This window comes from Xenopus laevis, chromosome 8L (assembly GCF_017654675.1).
Source record: "Xenopus laevis strain J_2021 chromosome 8L, Xenopus_laevis_v10.1, whole genome shotgun sequence".
Lineage (NCBI taxonomy): Eukaryota > Metazoa > Chordata > Amphibia > Anura > Pipidae > Xenopus > Xenopus laevis.
In genome coordinates this window covers 86,871,735-86,891,352 of record NC_054385.1, presented here as the reverse complement: position 1 = coordinate 86,891,352, position 19,618 = coordinate 86,871,735, and the positions used below count along the sequence as shown (strand labels likewise).

At 37.5% G+C, this 19,618-nt stretch overlaps 1 protein-coding gene across 3 annotated transcripts in view; it reads left to right on the top strand.

Moving 5' to 3' along the window:
• Positions 1-19,618, top strand: part of frmd6.L (FERM domain containing 6 L homeolog) — a 51,713-nt gene that overhangs the window by 10,705 nt on the left and 21,390 nt on the right. For all 3 annotated transcript variants that reach the window (XM_018230537.2, XM_018230539.2, XM_018230538.2), the window contains 4 exons: positions 6,786-7,024; positions 9,011-9,101; positions 10,809-10,888; positions 12,915-12,991. In XM_018230537.2, the coding sequence (XP_018086026.1) occupies positions 6,926-7,024; positions 9,011-9,101; positions 10,809-10,888; positions 12,915-12,991 (347 nt within the window). In that variant the 5' untranslated portion in view covers positions 6,786-6,925. The remainder of the gene's footprint in view (positions 1-6,785; positions 7,025-9,010; positions 9,102-10,808; positions 10,889-12,914; positions 12,992-19,618) is intronic.

The following is a 19,618-nucleotide window of genomic DNA, read 5'->3' as shown; positions in this document are numbered from 1 at the left end:
ATTGATCCAGATGCTTTGGAGTTTATTACTATTTGACAGATGACACACGTATGAATTCTTAGACCAACCTGGAGTAGAATAAGTGCACTTCTTCCCATAGACTGAATCTTGTTTGTAAATGGACCCAATCTGTGTTTTAGACATTTAGAAATGTTCAGAAGCTTGATTAAATAGTATAGTGATTGATTTCTAAATTGCTCCTGTATTTTCCACTGCTGAGTAGTCATGTGGCAATAGTCATGGGTTGCATTTCTATTATTTCTATTATTTTCATTGTTAGAAACTTGTGTTTAGTCTGCCCACCTGTTACTCTTTGTGCTTACTTGGCACTAACCAACATAGCTGCATTGATCACTGTGGAGTATATTTATCAAAGAGTGAAGTTAATAGTTAAGTTCCGCCACTAGAGTGAAATTCCGCAGCTCTCCATTCATTTCTATGGGATTTTTATAGGCATATTTATCAAAGGGTGAACTTTCACTTTCACCCATTGATAAATACGCCTTTAAAAATCCCATAGAAATGAATGAAGAGCTGCGGAATTTCACTCTAGTGGCGGAACTTCACTCTTTGATAAATTTACCCCTGTGTGTTCTACAATCTTGTTTGAAAATGGGATTAAATGGGGCAGTTTACCCCCTTGTTTATTAAGCGTGTTTGTACAGAACATACTTTTTTCTCTTGTTTTAATCATGACAAATCTGTGTTTGTTTATTTTTGATCTGAAAACGAAAAACCCATAGATTTTTCCTGATTAAAACAATAGGCAAAAGGTATGTTTTGTACGAGCCCAATTCATTGAATGATGAAAACGGGGCATACTATCTGCTTTAAGTGTAAATATTAGTTTAAAATGATAAACTATAGAACTGAAAAGGTCCAAAACGGTACATTTTCTAGTAAGGTAGTAAAAGAAGTTGTACAATGTGAGCAAAGGGTACATAGAATGTCTTTTATCACTGACTCCCTTAGAAATTGGGTGAGAGATGTTGACTGCCTATAGATTAAGGAAAAGATGTTACTTGGATACACGATTGTCCCTTCTCCGGGGTTGGTTGGGGAAGCTGCAGCCTGTTAACTTGTTAGGCTATGGGCACACATGTTCTCATCCTGCGTATTTCTGCAGGTTGAGAGAAGCAGATCTGCTCCCTGATCCTGCTCCATTGATTTGAATCATGATTTTTTTTGGTGAGTTTTTGTTTAGTCTTGAGTGTCCCTATAGATCTGTCTAGGGCAGGGGTGTCCAAACTTTTTGCAACGAGGGCCAGATTTGGTGAGGTGAAAATGTGTGGGGGCCGAACATTCAGCCTGACATTCTTTAAACCATTAACATAATTTAACTCATTTAAACAAGGAATCGCATAACCGTAGCAGTAATATTTGGGCACATTAGTGAAATGATCTGTCACTTAGTTTATACTGCTGCCTGTGTGCTGAAGGTGTTAGCAATAGACATGTACTGGCACATAGTGAAGCGCTGCTCTTGCATACTTCTTTAGTATACAGTACTGGCATGTCAGTATGTCTATTGACACCTTCAGCCCTAAAGAAGTATGTGACGTGGCACGTCACTATGTGCCAATACGTGCTAAGCCTAGACGATTCCTGATTGCACTGTGCTGACCGGCCACATTATTATCAATTTCTTAATGGAGAGGGCAGGCCCGGACTGGCAATCTGTGGGTTGCTATAAGGTCCCATTGAAAGTCAGTATTGGTGGGGGCTGTTTGGGCCTCTGTGTGGGCTGATTGGGCCTCTGTGTACCTGAAATGCCAGGGCCTATTTTAATTCTCAGTCCGGACTTGGCTGAGGGCCAGTGTAAATTTTAAAATGGGCCGCATTTGGCCCCCTTGCCTGACTTTGGACATGCATGGTCTAGGGTGACCATGCTGTAATATAACAACACAAGGCACCTTGACACACAAAAGTCTGAAAATCCTCTGTTCTGTAATTCAGTGTTCACCCATTGGGGTCCTGCTAATCACATTCCATCTGCAGACTGACTGTGCTCTTGCTCCAGCCTGTGCTTGTGGGTTCATGGGTTTACATAAACATAAAGGAGTAAACAGTCAACTATAAATTTGAGTAATTTTAATCTTGAGAGTTTCAGAACAGTGGAACTTTGGTCAGTTTTTACTCACCTCCCAAAGAAAATGTGCAGAGAGTGAATCTTCACTCAGCTCACTTCATGATTGCTGAACAGAAAACTGCTGTGACAAGCTTGAACAATAACATTAGTGGGGAACAGATGAAGATGAGCAAGAACCCTAATAGTCCATATGAATCTTACAGATACCATTCCTTTAACCATAGCTACAGCAAATAAGCACTCCTTCCGAATCTCACCTAAATATAACTGTTGGATAAGTATATGGGACAGCAAATATCACCCTAACTGGTCTTTAGACTTCCCACAAGGTCCCCCGGTGAGGGCCACAGTTTGGGAAACACAGTTCTAAAGCCTGCTAGGTGAGAACTAATATGGTTGTATGTTAAAGACGATAGAAGCAAAGTATTCCCTCCCAGAGAAAATTTTTGCTATGCTTCCACACCTGCCAATGCAAAATCAGGAAATTACATATATGGGAAGGTTACAGCATAAAGGTTTACATAAAATAAATAGCTTTAAACTACCAGTTGCTGTGATTGATAGAATGGTAGGTGTGCTTGTTATAGAATTACAGCAGGAGTTTGGAACATTTTCCCAAGAACATTTTCTTTTATACATCAGGAGTGAAAGGCATTTTTGTTGCCTACTTGCTGAATCTGACACTTCTTCAGAAAGACAAGCAATGCGTTTTTGCCCACATTTGTGTTTTCGGAATATTTGCCATTCAAGCTTGGAATTTCCAAAGGTAGTCTCCTCAAAAGATGCTACTTTGAGTGTCGGTTACAAGCTAAAAGTTTGACTTAATTTGCCATTTAATGAGACAATATATAAATAGAGGAAAGGGCAAAAAAGGCATCACAAATATGTCTTATCTTCATTATATGATTTTATTAGAAAAATTATTTATCTTTATGTCATTTAGTTCAGTCTTGAACAACTGCACATTGATTTGATCATACAAATGGCACCTGCTGTGTGGCTGATGGTGATAGAAATACTTTCATTATTGATTATTAAATGGGCTGTTGACCTTTGAGACAACTTTTGGAGTGATATTCGGAGACAATTTGCAATTTGTTTTAATTTTTTATTATTTGTGGTTTTTAAGTTATTCAACTTTTACTAAGCAGCTCTCCAGCTTGCAATTTCAGCAATCAGGTTGCTAGAGTCCAAATTATCCTAGCAACCATCCATTAAATTGATTAAGAGATTGAAATATGAATAGAAGAAACACTAGTAATAAAAAAAAGGATAAGGCTATTCTTTGCTTGCCTTTCCTTTTCCCCTATTCTCACTCCAACTTTTACGCCCCCTTCACAATTTCTGTTTTCTACCTTATTTCAGTGCACCCACCCGTAACCCATTTTTCTGTTCTCTCCATTTTCTTGCCTCTTCCTTTACCCCTCACATCCCTTCACTACATCTTTTTCTTCCATTTCATCTCTCCTACCTCTGCCGTTCATTCTGCCCTTGACAGTCTCTTTGCTGTTCCTTAGCGCTTGTGTCTTTTGGTTTCCTCTTGCTTCCTTAGTATAGCTCTTCTCCATATCTCCATGACTTTTATTGAAGTAGGTTTTGCCTTTTGAATTATTAAAAGGTGGTTGCTGAGGATTATACTGGATAACAAACACAGGGACATAACAATTTAGTAGTGTACTAGATACACTCAGTGGAAGAGATCTATGTGTACACATTTCTTTTGTGTTGCTTTAGACCTATCATTGTGTAAATATGTATTGACAGCTGACCCAAAAATCTATATTAAAAATAAGCAGCTATGGCTCTTTTCAGCTCCGAATAACAGGACACTGTGGGTGATCTGAATGCTTCTTTCAACTGGCTGTCATAAATATTCTGTACTTTCGACTGGTTTTGGATGACAGTACTTTCAAATAAAATGCAGGATGGAAACCCTGCTGCGCTGGAAAAGTATTGCTGGCAAACTACTGTTTCTTAAAAATGCCTATCTTAGCCAAAGGCATCTTTGGATACCATTAAAGTAAGCCAGAGTAATGATCTCTGCATGCAATCTGGAAAACAAATATACATACTGCTCCCCGTGTGCCTGCTCTGTTTACAGCCATCCCCTGACCTCAGCTTAAAAAGCAAAATTTAGAATCTGTTTACAATAATACAGGAACAGCGCTTGTAACCATGCAGCACACTGAAAATATTAGAAGTCTGTCTATTAAAACAGTAAAGTGATCACTAACTTGGTTGTTCTGTTGAGAAAGCCCTTTACTTAGCCCAAAACAAAAAAAAAGGGACATCCGTGAAACCCAATATGCCCTAAATAATTACTGTTATAGAGGAAGGTGATAAGTCAAAATGTGGAAGATTTACTTATTGTCAGAAGGAGGCAAAAGCAATACACTGGGTAAGTGGGATCTGACCCATTGGCTTTAGGCTACATATGACATTTATGGTATGCTTTCATCATCTACAATAAATGACCCAATTACGTTGATGTCTTCATCTGATGACCGCAACAAGAGAATGAGTTCTGCAAAATAGGTGAACACTCATAAAGTCCAAAAATTGATATTTATGCACTGATGTTTTAGGACATTCGATCAATGAAAATGCACCTGGTAAACTATGTCATGCTGCTGCCTGAACTGCATATCTTTGTATATTATATTTGTGCTTGTATGTGTGTATCTACAGTATGTGTAACTATAAAGTATAAAATGCATTCAGTAGACTCTGCGGGATGGGTGTGTCGGACAAATGTTTTGCTCACTAACCATTAACCTGAGGTTTCTGTTAGGGGAAAATAAACTGGCTTGCTGGCCACTTTCACCATGACTAAAAGAGGCTGGCAAGAACAGATTATACGTGGCTAAACCAGTTGTCATACCATGATAATGGTTTATGGAAAGTAATATATTTTAATATAAAATAATGTATTAGGTTGGCTTGGAGCTCCAAAACATGGGTGCTGGTGTATACCTGATTAGGCCAGTTAGCTGATTTGTCAGACATCAATGTAACCCTGTGTGTGTCACAGAATTGTGCAAGAAAGTAGCATATTGCACTCCTGCTTCATTTCAGACTGTTTTTAGAACTACTCATTTCCGTATGTTTCATGGTGACACGCCAACAAAGTTAAAATATCACCTGACAGTCTGGACACTTAAAGAGACATTCTCTGAAAAAGGACAGATTTGTTACAATTTATATTTCTTGCCTTGTTCCCATGTCTGGGAGATGCTGAATTTAAATATTATTGGTTAGTATCCTAGGGTCTCCCAGTTTGTAGGGTCTCTCTGTATCTACATGGGTTTCCTCAGGTTAATTGGCTACTGATAAAACTTCACCCTACTGTGTGTGAATGTGATATTGACCTTAGATTGTAAGCTCCACTGGAGCAGGGACTGATACGAAATATGTAAAATCTCTAAATTGCTGTGTAAATGTGTCGGAACTATTTAAACAGCTAATACAGGTATGGGACCCATTATCCAGAAGATAACGGATCTTCATACCTTAAATCTATTAGAAAATAATGTAAACATTAAATAAACCAAATAGACTGGTTTTGCTTCCAATAAGGATTAATTATATCTTAGCTTGGATCAAGTACAAGGTAGTGTTTTATTATTAGAGAGAAAAAGTAAATCATCCATAATTCAGAGCTTTCTGGATAATGGCTTTCTGAATAAGGGATCCCACACCTGTACATGAATAAAATATACCTGCTATTATAGTTTCACTGAGGTGTTTGAAGATTTATCTTTTTTTTTTTTTTTACCAGGCAGAGAAACCTCTTACACATATTAATAACTATAATATGTAGATAAGCAGGGATTACTTTGATTAATCCATTTTCAGAATATTTAAAGGAAATAATTAATGGGGCATATTATGCCTTTAAAGTTACATACAAAGAATGTTTCCTTTTTTACAGGAATTTATACATTTCTCTACATTCCAGCAATAAGGCATGTGTTTCTAGATTGAGTCCTAAATTACTCACTGTCCTTTCCTAGAAGCAGCCTATCACTTGTGCCGAAGTGAGTTTAGCTGGTACCTAATAGATTGACTGCTGTGCCTTTATTTTCCTAGCAATTACATAGTCATTAGGTGACTGCTGGCAGAGAGTTCGGGAAATAGTTGGTAGCATTTTAAATTTTTATGAAAATGTGTAATTTTGTTATAAGCTTTTGTTTTAACATCTTTTGTAATATCTTGTCAATAATTAAAGTGGCAAAAAGTGAGGTTACCAGTTTTGTCACATTTAAGTTGTCACATTTAAAGTGGCAAAAATGGAAGTTACCAGTTTTGTCACATTTAAGTTGTTTGTAGCAAAGCATATATCAATGTAGAAACATTTCTTCCATCCAGATGAAACCACCTGCAGCCAATAGCACAAACATAAATAACTAAACTATTTTTTTTTTGTCCCTGTAAAATGAGTTGTGCAAAGTCTGTTCCCCCAGGCTGTTAAAAAAACAACAATGAAGTAATAGTAATTCCAGTAAAGTGACAACACATTGCAATAATCTATAGGTGACACTTCTTTTATTATCAAAACCCCAGACGATTTCATGGTAAAGGAGCATGCACATTCTCTTAAAATTATCATGCTGTGTATCATTAGAGAATGCTAATCTAGAGAAGCAAATCTGTGATAAGTACACTTGTCTGATTCCAGTGTTCTCTTCTCTTGCAGAGATAGTTGTTGAATAGAGGAGCACGCCTCCCCGATAGAGCCTGATAATGAGAAACCCTGAGAGATCAGTGAATCTTAGTCTGTGGTGTCTGCTAAGGCTTGGAGCACCACAGTGACCCCCAGACAAAGCCCTAAACAAAATGAGCAAACTGAACTTCCACAACAATCGAGTCATGCAGGACCGACGGAGCGTATGTGTCTTCCTACCAAACGATGATACTTTGAATATCATTATAAATGTGAGTATGAGCAATGTAGAGGATTTGAAGGCCAACAGCCAGGGTCTGGAGCTCAAATATGAACGTATATTTGAGTGATTAATGGCATTTCTGCACCATTTTACTTCTTTATACGACGGCATCTCAGTGGCTGCTGGGAATTGTAGTGAGAGAAGAGCTTGAGGCAATGTTAGACAATCTCTGCATTGTGTAGGTGGTGGTACTATATTTGTTGTTGGCTTGTTTTTATCATGAATGCTGACGTTCCTTAACCCATGGGTAAATGTAGAGTGGTCAGGGTCCATTGTTTTGATGCTTAGGATTTGAAAGAACTGGGAAATTGGAACTCCTTTAAATACATGTACAGGTTGTTAGTTGAAAAAACAATCAGTACCGGGGCTAGACAAAGGAGATTCTTTCATAGCCGTTACATGGCAGTAATTTAGATTCTTGGCAACAGTAATTTCCTTAAATCCAGGATTCCACTGGGCATTTGGGTCATATATTCAACCAAACCAAATCTAAACTATGTTGAATCTGGTATATATGTATTTAATAATGAGCCATGCCTACTAAACACTGCTACTTCCAAATGTTTATAAAACTGCATTTAGAAACTATTCGGATTAAAGGGCAGATGCTTTTTCTTGACGTTATTATAATATAAGTTGTTATAAGATATAAGTTCCTATGTTTGTAAATGGCATATAAGTAATATTTAATTAATCTATAATTCTGTACTTTACACTAGTACACTGCACCAGCTACTTCAGATCCACTGGAGAAACGCCGATATAAGCAGCCTTTTTGCTTGAAGCCCAGCAAAGCTTTGAAATGCAAATGTTGACTGACACCTTTATTAACCAAAAGGCACTAAAGAACTAAATAATAATAATAATTAAAAATCACTAACACAGTAGGTGGCTTTGTCTCATCTTAGCTGTCTAACAAGCAGTAGCAAGCTGGTCTGTATGGCAGGAGCACAAGTCTCCAGTTGGGTGGAATTTTCATTAATATAAATGTTTGCCACCCATAGAACAGTTCTTGCTCATTTGAGTCCCATATGGAATTCTAAATCCCACAGAAGATCCCCTCACTACTGTTGCAACTATGGTTGCCACCTGGCGGTAAATTACTGGCCTAGCCGGTAAAATAGGTATGGAGGCCGGTGCCGGTATTAAGACAATACCGGCAATTACATTGGCCGGTAATTTTTTGTGGGGAGAAATGACACTTACTTTTAAGCAGCTTCACTGCTCCCTCCTCCCTCCCTGCTCCAAATTCCCCTGCTCAGCTACTGTATGCGGGCTGCGCTACAGCGCACTCTCGCGTGATGATGAGAAGTTTGTGGGCGGTGTCAGCGTGACTGGGGCTTTAATAGCTAGGCACAGGGGGTCTGACTTTGGGCGGGATTGAGGGTGGGGCTTTGGGCGGGGCTAAGACTGGTATTTTTTAATACAAAAGGTGACAACCCTAGTTGCAACTCTGGCTGCCTAAGAACAATGCTACCTGTAGAAAATAAAAGTTAACTGCTTGTTTAAGATCATCAGCTGGCTTGTAGAGGGTTAATATTTTTCAATTGTGATTTTTTTTTTCTCAAGTTTTTAGTTTGCTTTTTGAACTTTAGTAGAGAAAAGAAGTGAGAGAAGAGGTGTAAAGGAAAAAGAAAGACAGGGGAGTGCTAGACATTACAAATGTATCATCACACATTTCCATCTGTCACTGTTGGAGCAGTGGGGGTTTTTAAAATGTATGTAATTGTATGAAATTGAGACGGGCCCCTGTAGAATATAGTAGCAAGTGGCTCTAGCGATCCCAGCGCCTTGGTCTCTAAAGTCGTGGCTGCGTTGCCTAGCTGTGTAAGTATGATAGTTGACTCATTTTTAATGTCTTAAAAGAATTTTCAAACATTATTTTTTAGGTTTTAGAATGGGTAACTTTAATTCTGTGAAACTACACTAAGGTATAAGCATGTTTTATCTATACAGTATGTGTTCTCTATTACAGGTTAAAGCACTTTGTCAGGAGTTACTGGAGCAAGTCTGTGACCTCCTGCATTTGAAAGACTGTCATCTCTTTGGCTTGAGCGTAATACAAAGTAAGTCACATACTCCTTTTACAAGCACTACAGAAAGCATTAACAGAATATATATGTATTGTGTCTAGTTTTAGTGGCCATGCAATTTACAAGCTTCTGTCATTTCAACAGTCCATTCTACATCTTGCTGAGCTAAAATAAATAGGCATAGTGGGTTATTTTCTGCTCTCTCTCTGTGGGTCACATTTTTGCACATCTGAACATGTCTGGATATATCATTTACGTGACCTCTCATCACCAGGAAGAGTTTCAATAATTTCTGACTGACATTTGAGTAGCTGAAATGCTTTTCAAACACAATGAATAAATACTTTGCTTGTCCACTCAGAGTTGAGCTCTGTCAAACCGAATTCCAATTTGCTGATAGAGTTTGCTGTTATTTAAATGTGCAAGTTAAAATACCTGAATAGAACCGACAAACAAACTCCTTCTCTGTAAATTTCAATTATCTATCCATTTTTTATCCATATTTTTTTTTTTTTGAGGACATAGAAATTATTTTTTTTTGCTTGTATGTAAAATAGATTTACCTAGCTGCTGCTAGGACTTGTAGGGCCTAAAGCCATATACATTTCCAGCAGCAAAAGCATCCATCAAAATTGATCAGAAATTTATTTTTGTCAAGTATGGTGTTTTTACATTATGCAGTTTGTCTGAACATGGAGCATATTTACAGTAGGTAGTAGAGTAGTTGTTTCTCCATAATACTACCAGCGATGAAGCTGTGTTGTCCAAAGTTCAGTTGTAGTGCTGTATTTGAAAATTTTGATTGAGCTCCTTTGAAGGCACCCAAACATCGGCCATTGTTGAATATGAACTAGAATTTAATAAAATAAATGGATCAGAGGTGCCCCACCCTACAAATAGCACTGACAAGCAAAGCCTTTGCATTTGTCCTATCATGTCCTCCTTTTACTTTCCTCCATGCTGGATACCCGGACACGGTGGAAGACATGACTTTAGAATGCTGAGCCCAATGTGAGCAGTGGGGACAGCTGAGGCATGCCCCAAGAGATGCATTCTGCGGGAGCCACATTCCTCAGAGCACACACATTCCTCCTGACAGACTGGGGAGGCATTAACATCAAGCACACACACATTTTTTTTAGATATGCGAAAAAAAACAAAAGGGTGTCATGATGCTTCAATAAACAAGTCAAACTGGTGACTCCTTTGGCATAGATGAAATGAAGCCCAAGATGCCATTCAGCCGAAACAAACTCACAGTGTGTGATTTAAGATAATTAACAGCTGTCTTGCTTAAAAAAGCATGATGTTGAACTTATGGTGAAACTGATTAGAGGAGGGGGACAAGCAATGTCCCACAGGGGTTGTATAAATGCTAACGTGCCCCTGTCATTCATGTGAGCGAAACTGCCCCAAAAGTGTCTCAAAAGTGTTACAGTCTAAATTTTGACTGTGTAAACACCTGGATATACTCTATTGTACCATTTAAAAGATCTGTAAGAAATAACCATATAGAAATAGTCACAGCAATTCAGGAATCACCATCTTGGCTAATTGTATCTGAACATGAATATATTTGGAGTTGGAGTTTAGCAACAGCTTCAGAGTTCCCTTTGGTAGCAGGCAGGGATTCTTGGTTTTCATACCTTTATTGGCCCCTGCACTGACGCCACAGTGTCTCATACTAAATGTATTTGTGTAAATAGATTAAATTCATTTCTTCCCCTTTCTTCTGCACAGACAATGAGCATGTTTATATGGAGCTTTCGCAGAAGCTTTATAAGTACTGCCCTAAGGAATGGAAGAAAGAAGCTAGCAAAGTAAGTCCATCGAGCTATGTTTGTTCAACAAATTTCTTGGCTTGAATTCCTGAGGAATTTTGCCGTTGGCATAAAATGAAAGAAATGCGTGTGTGGATAATACCGTAGGAAGTCAGATGCTCAGCTGTTTGCAGACTCATGCCTCGAATGGTGGATGGCAAAATGTGATAGAGAAAAAGTTGGGAAGAAAATTAACTCGGACACCTGCTCACATGAAAGTGGCTAGATTTAATGCAAAAACAATGTTGGTGCAGGCAAATGCAAATCCATATTAGCACACATTAAACCATATGAAAAGATGCCAGCATGCCAAAAAATAGGCACAGACCAGTGTACAAACCATATCGTCACAGTCTTAAATGGATTGTTCACCTTTGAGATAACTTTTAGTATGATGTAGAGAGTGATATTCTGAGACAATTTGCAGTTGGTTTTCATTTTTTATTATTTGAGTTATTTAGCTTTTCATTCAGCAGCTCTTCAATTTTCATTTTTAGTAATCTGTAAGCTAGGGTCCAAATGAACCCAGCAACCATGCATTCATTTGAATTAGAGACTGGAATATGAATAGGAGAGGACCTGAATAGAAAGATTAGTAATTAAAAGTAGCATTAACAATAACTTTGTATAGTGTAATGTGCATATATATAAAAAGGGGTTATACTGCATATCTACATGTATGAACAAGCATTTATAAAGTTCCTCGATGCGAGTGCGGAGCTCCCCATTCGTCCAGACTACTCACGTGACCTCCAGTCCCACATCCTGGCATTGGATTCCTTCAACTCTCTCACTACAAAGGACTTGATTCAAGGACACAATCTGGATACGTTAAAAGTCTTCAACATCCTTTATTTAATCATATGTAAAAAGTTGTCAGCATTGGCACAGTGCAAGTAACACACAGTGGTTGTGTCCTTGAATCAAGTCCGTTGTAGTGAGAAAGCATTTATAAAGCAGCCAACATATTTAGCAGTTCTGTGCAATATTCGGGTGTACACATCAAACATGAAGATTACATATAAATTAGGACCAATGCAAAATATAAAGAGGGCTCTGCTCATTAGAGCTTACAATCTAAATATCAGGTGTTTTGCCATGTGAGTTTTCAAATCACGTTGTGAGTATAAAATTAGGTTTTGGCATAAAGACCTCTTTTATATACCAAGGTTGTTTCTTCAGCAGAGTCCCAAGACATAAATCTTAGAAATATCCTTGGTGCAGTAAAAACAACTGCTGCTTGACATTGATTTTGGGGAGGAACACAGTTGGTGTGCACATGGCCATCAGACTAAAAGCTTTCTTCAAGGCTGGTGTTATTTGCCAAGTTATTTTGTGTCCGTTCCAGACTGGGCACCAACACTGGCTGTAAGCTCATTGGGAAATACACTGGTTTGCATGGGTCCTGCTATATAAGAATATTGTCCCAAGGATTTTACTGCTGGTCTCACTTACATTACTGCGACTGCAGTTTAGGTCAGTGCCAATTGCTTGCTTTTATAGATGAGCATGATAATGCTGGATATTTTAAAGAATTAATGAATTGTGTGGCACTGCACTGATTGTGCAGTTAGAACCTTGGCCACTCTTATAAAAGTTTAAGCATAGCTGACAATTGGTTTTTAACAATTACATGTTTACTATCGATATGTAAGATGTGCAGCCTGTAGCCCTTCAGAATCAGTTAATCAGAACTGCACTTACAGAATATTGAAAAAAAGAGAGCTACATATAGTAGAAAAGGAATGGATGTTTACATATTTGGGGGGGGGGGGTTGGAGGTAGTGTGCATGTGTGTGTAGAATTTGTTTCACCTGGAGGGTGTGGTAAATAAAGACTACTGTTGGCCCTCCGCAGTATCCCCCCCCCCCAATCTGGCATTGCACTACACAGGTTGCCAAATGCAAAAAAGCAAAACAGATGAAGAGCCTTGATCCCTGTGGATGTTGCTTTGTTATACTGTTTAACCTAAGTTGCAACCTATAACATGCATGTACTTATAAAACTTGTGTTTATTTCTCTTCAGGGTATTGACCAGTTTGGCCCACCTATGATTATTCATTTTCGAGTGCAATATTATGTTGAAAATGGTAGATTAATAAGGTAAGCATGATTACTGATACATCTGTGTAAGTCGAGCATGAAGCTGGTACAATAGTACAGGCACACAGCCTAAAATAAAATAGTTTTACCTGAAAGACTGCTTTGACACACACACACACATGTATGTAAGACAGCAATATGGGAAGCTGTGCTATGCTCCAGCAGACTAGGGAAAATTATATTTCCTACAGTAGTTTATGCTTGAGCACATCACACACCTGACAAATTATTATTTTAGAAACCGTTGTTACATTATCACAAAGGCATGTGTGCGTTGTATTTTTTAGATGGTAGTTAACTCAAACATTTTTCTCAGGACTTGCTTATATTGGCATAGAGCTGGTCATGTAACATTCTTTTAATTTCCCAGAATTACACCGGTTCTCGCCCCAGGTTGTTAAATATAAATAAAAACAACATATTCTCGTTTATGTAGCAATGCTTGTCATAACTAGAGGTTATACAAGAACACTACTTAAATCATACTGTGCCTTTAGGAAAAGCTCCACACACAATGTGCTAAATAATCTTCCATGCAACTTTTTGCATATTATAAATGAATGCCTTAAGCACTTTCATTAAGATTAAAAGGTGCTATTTGTCCATAGCTTGGAAAATGACATGGGGTTGCTGGTGGAAAAACATTACATTAAGTTTGATGAAAGGCCAGCAAAACATTTCACAGCAGTAAGGGCACAATTATTAGAGGCACCAAGAGATGCTGCATTTGCATAGTACTTAAATTCTAGTCAAACATTAAAGGAGAAATATACCCCTCTTTTTGGCATGAGCTTATTCAATTAGGCATATAAATAACTATAAAAAATAAATATATATTTGTTTTTGTTACAAAGACATACCTGATTGCATAGATGGAATCCATGATATTATTGTTTTGTTCTCACTGGGACCAGTTCCCCACCCTCCTTAGGCTCACAGACTGATCTAAGCCCTCCCTCACCTTATTCCACTGGGAAATAATGGATCATAATTTAACATGAAGTCCCTCTGCTTTCCAGAAAATCTGTGCAGCACCCACTATGGAAAGCCTAAAGGGGCTTGGGAAATGGTTTATAGGAGTATGGTTTCCTTTCAGTCTGGATAAAAACTGTATAAAAATGCATTTATATTTATATTTTGAAGTTCAGATAGTAAAACAAGGGTGGGTGGCAGCCATGGAGTGAAAAAAGGCATGAGTGATGCAACATGGCAGTATATTATATTTATCACAGGTTGTATTATAATTGCATTCACAGAATAGCACTTTTCCTCATACTTGCATTTATTTAAATGGACCCCTAGATAGCAATTTCCCCTTGATGTCTGAATACGTTAGCAGATGCAGTCATTATGGCCATCCCAGAGGTATGTATAAATGCAAGTATGCAGAGAAGGCAAACTCTGTGCCTCATACTGTACTGTCTATTTAAAGTCAGTTTAATGCTCAATAGGTTGTATTTTTGTAAGAATAAGAGGCAAGACACTGAGCCTAATTCAGTATATTTCAATAAATCGATCAATGCAGAATGCATGTCAACAAATATATTCTTATAATAAAATAAATTCTTGGACTAAGATGTAACCCACACCTTGGGGGTTATTTATCAAAGGTTGAATTTTAGAGTTTTGTATACCTCGAATGAACTCGAATGGTTTCTACTTGAGATAAAAACTTATATGGAAAAAAATTGAATCAGAGTGTTTAGGGTTACAACACAAAACCCGAATTGATGGAGTTTTTGGTGGGAAAAAACTCCATCAATTCGGGTTTTGATTGAGTTTTCGGGTAAACATTGTGCATTGAACATCATGAAGGCTGTTAACATCTTCAAATGGTTCAAGGGACCTTTTCCATTGACCTCTACATGACCTCGACAGGTTTTAGATGGTGTATTTTCAGATTCAAGCTATTTCCAGGCTTCGGGTATAATAAATCTCGAAAAATTTAAATTTCATGTTTTTTTTTTTTTTTAACCAGAAAATGTGATTTTGCCCAAAAAATAAACTCAAAACTAGAATTTTTGTGGAAAACGCAACTCAATCCTTAAAAAAACCGGTGGTCAGACACAAGGGGGATTATTTATTAAGAGCAAGTGTTATCTTAAACTTCCTTTTTAGGCAAAGGAAATATACTGACACCCCTCGGGTGTTTGAAATCCGTCACCAGCCCAGCTCCGTATGACAGCCCCAGTAGCTTTGTTAGTGCTGATCATCATTATTATGTATACAATGTTGTTAAGTTACTATTCCCTTACAGGGACTTTAGAATATACATATTCAACTATATTTCTTACATATGAAAACCATAGTTGATGCAAAATGATTTTCAAAGGATTAACTGCTGCCACTAGAGATAATCATAGATGCAAGTTTTACATATGATGGGTTCCAGTGGTATATACATACTCAGGGCATTTGAGCATGGACTTTCTGTGCATCACAGATTTATTCATTCTATAAACCCAACTTCTTTTTTCCCTGTTGGCAAGCATTTTCTCTAACATTTCTTTACAGTTTGAACACATTGCAGACAGTGGCTTTTATTTAATCTCTGCACCACCTATTTTTTATTTGTTCAGTTTTACAATTCTTCCCATTGCTGCCATCTATGATACTAAATTTTGCTGCACCAGCTGCAACATGCAGCAGCAGCTTTTGGGTATATTAGAGTGTCCAGTACCCTGTTTGAAGCATATAAAATCGGTAAATGTTACTGGATCCAATGCTGGGTATTTGTTGACCTTGAAAACTAACCGTATTTGGGAGGGGCTGGCTTTGAGAATTTCTCTGATTCTCATCTTAAATGATTGTTGTGAATATCTCTTGTATCTGTTGCATTCTTTAAAGTATATGTATCTTTCACCATTAAATGAATTTGCACTGGTGGATTGTCTCCATGATACACAAACGATTCTCATATTTCTTAAAGCTTGAGCTGAACATAAATAATAAAATGCTCTTATTACCAGCATCAGTCAAGTGTAATATTTGTTATATTTACTAAAGCAACTAGAAAGGGAAGGTTTGGTTTCCCCTCAGACCTGTGCTATATTTTAATAATCAGTCTGATTTATTTTTGTTATCTTCATTTCATGGTTATGTGTAACAAGGGGCTCTAAAAATATATGATCTAGGGGATACAGGGCTTGCTTGCTGGTTCTTTTTTATAAAAAATAAATCTCCTGGGTTTAAGAGGTCAGATAAGATGTACACCCGAGGACATCAAAAAAGCATAAAAATGTAAGCTTTTTTACGGGAAGTGGATGCCCAGAGAGTTTAGTAAGCTGACCCAAGAGCAATGCATTGATAACAAACTTAAATGGGTTGTTCACCTTGAAATTAACTTTTATAATGATGTAGAGAGTGATATTTTGAGACAATTTGCAACTGGTTTTCATTTTTTATTTGTGGATTTTGAGTTATTTAGCTTTTTATTCATCAGCCCTCAACTTTGCAATTTCAGCAGTCTGGTTGCTAGGGTCCACTTTACCCTAATAGATATGCATTGTGTTAAATAAGAGACTGGAATATGAGTAGAAGAGGCCTGAATAGAAAGATGAGTAATAAAAAGTAACAATAACAATATATGTGTAGCCTTTCAGAGCATTTGCTTTTTGGGTGGCGTCAGTGACCCCCATTTGAAAGCTGGAAGGAGTCAGTCAAAACTATTAAAAAAAATGAAGGCCAATTAAAAAATTGCTTAGAATTGGCCATTCTATAACAAATATACATACATAACATACTAAAAGTTAACTTAAAGGTTAATCTTGATATGCTCTTCAAACACCCAATGCAGATTTATTTATGTCACAATGATCTGTTTTGCACCCCAGTTTCTAACAAAAAGGTAGACTTTATAAAAGATTAGGAATAGCCATGGTTAGCTTCCTGCTGTCCATTCTGGGAAGAGCTAAAAGATACAAATGTATAGCACTTATCTCTGGGGGAATAGGCTTACTGACCACTAAATTATACTTATTTTAAAGGCTAGTCATTCATTTATTTGCACAGTTTAACCACACATTTGGATTACCAAACTGTGTTGATGTGACCAATCATTATATGTGGGCCTACAGACGTGTGGTCTAGTTGATTTACCCTTGCATGCAACAAATTCATTCTAGCCTGGCTCTCCACTGTTGTGCAATAATAGCACAATATGAATAGCCACAACTCCGTATAGGGAGCTTGTACTAAGTGCAGCCATTTACAACTTGTTGCTCTGAACTATTAGGCAGTTATGCAATTCTGGGTGCATAGTTGGCCACATAGACATTAAAGGGGCTGTTCACCTTCAAACACTTTTTTTCAGTTGAGTTGTTTTCAGATTGTTCCTTAGAAATAAAGACTTTTTTCAGCTGCCTTCTATATTTTATTTATTTCTTTTATTTTATTGTTTTTCCAAAATTGAAGTTTAAAGTTTAATAATCCTGTCTCGGGTGTTGGAGTCTGGCAGCTCAGTAATCCAGGTGCAGATTCTGAACTGTTACAATTTGTTATATTAGTTGATAAATTATTTGATAAGTTTTTCAGCAGTATATTTGGAAGTCTTTATTTCTGGTGAACTATCTGAAAACTGAACTGAACTGAAAAAAGTGTTTGAAGATGATCAACCCCTAAGAAGTAATGTGCATGTCTCTACCTATAATTCCTTAAGTGCAGGTCAAAGCCTCTCATTTTTTGGAATCTTTTGGCTCCATTTAGCCCTTCTCTTTATAACCAGTACTGGTTATTTTTCTTCGCTATCGGATAGGTTCTGCATCTTTTTAGTTATTTAACAATGACGTCTGAATATCTAAGGCTTATGTGGAACTGCCGAGATGTGTAATTCAAGAAGAGCTGGCTAGAGATACATGCAGTTTGCGATGTGTCACACTACTATGTTTTATAGTCCAATCATTTATACTTCAAAAGTGGACAGGTTATAGGAGTGCGTGGGATCCTGTTACACCAATTTTCAAAGGAATTTACCATAACAATTTCAATTAATTGTACCAACAAGTGTTTGTTTAGATCATGAGGAGGAATAATAGTCCATGTGTAATCATTATGGCACGCTCCCTGGAGCCCAAGATAAATAAACAGTCACATGTGTTGTTGTAGCAAAATAATACTTTTATGGCTGGAGCTAAATCTTTTGTCCCTTAATCCCAGCTATAGCTGTGCAGTACCCTGCAATTGTATGCCGTTTCTGGGATGGACAATTTTTGTAGCTTCTACGGTTATTCCTTTGTCAAGGTAAAAAACTGGCCTGAACTGGGGGCAGAAATAGAAAGCTAAGCAATATTTAACAACTCTTAACAACTGTGGTTCACCTTTAACTTTTAGTATGTGAGAGAATGTCCTATTACTAGCAAATTTCCATTTGGTCTTCATTATTTGTTCTTATAGTTGTTGAGCTATTTGCTTTCCTCTTCTATCTCTTTCCAGCTTTCAAATGGAGGTCAATAACCCCAGCAGCCAATCTATATCAATCTATCATTTTATTATTATTGCTTTTTATTACTGATCATCCTATTTAGTCCTCCTTTTATACTTATTACATTCTTTCACTCAAACCATTTCCTGGTTGCTATGGAAAATATAACCCCTAGCCGCTGAAATACAAAACGGGAGAGCTGCTGAAAAAACCTTTGTAAAAGTAAAAATATTAAAAATTGTCTCTGAATATAACTGTCTATAATCTAATAATGAAGTACCACTAAAGTGAGTTGAACAGCAGATCTCAGCTGTAGCTTAAGTTGTGGAAAGGGAGATCTTCTGGTTTAGAGTTACCAGTCAAGTAGATGTTCAGTCCGGGGAGTGTATTCGTTTCTCCCAAATTTTTGCTGCAGCTGTTAATTAGTTGTGTTTTTTTGTGTGGTAAATGAGTTTTAAAGGAAGGCTAAAAGCTATAATTTTTCTGCTGAACTGGAATTAGTACAGGGGAATACCTACACAAAACATCATCTTATGTTTTCTCTCTTCGGGTTCTGAGCATGCTTCGTATTCATCCTGATGTAGCTTTGCTTGGTCTTTGCCATGACTTGCCACTGGTTTGTCACACTGACAGCAAGGTGTCGGAGAGTTCATGGGAGAGACGTTCATTTCAAACTGCAAGGGAAGGATGAAACATAAGATTTAGTCATCCATTAATGGTAACATAGGCACTGAGTCACTGTTTTCACTAACCAGTTTCACTGTCCCTGTTACACCAGGGGGAAAATTCACAAAAGTGTAGTTACGACGAATTTACAGCTGAATTGGAGAAAAATGTTTGTTTGTGCTGGGAAAGCATTTAAATCATCTGAATTACATTTTTTTTACATAACTTTACTCTAAAATGTTTTTTCCAACATCAAAACATGAAATATTAGTTTGGTATTATTAACTCCAGGAAAACATCAAAAAACTTTAGCCAACTTCAAATTGTTTTTTAGTTTTACGCCATAGTACAGGCTCCATTAACTCATGTATTTCAATGCAGTGAAAGGCATCATAAAGCCACTGTATGGGAATGCACGAATAAAGGCCCTGGTACTTAAGGAGAAATCAACCTGTGGGGAAAAAACCTCGTACCCCCAGGTAGACCTCCCTCCCTCCTCCCCCAGGCTAACTACCCCCCCCGGGAAATACTTGCATACTTAC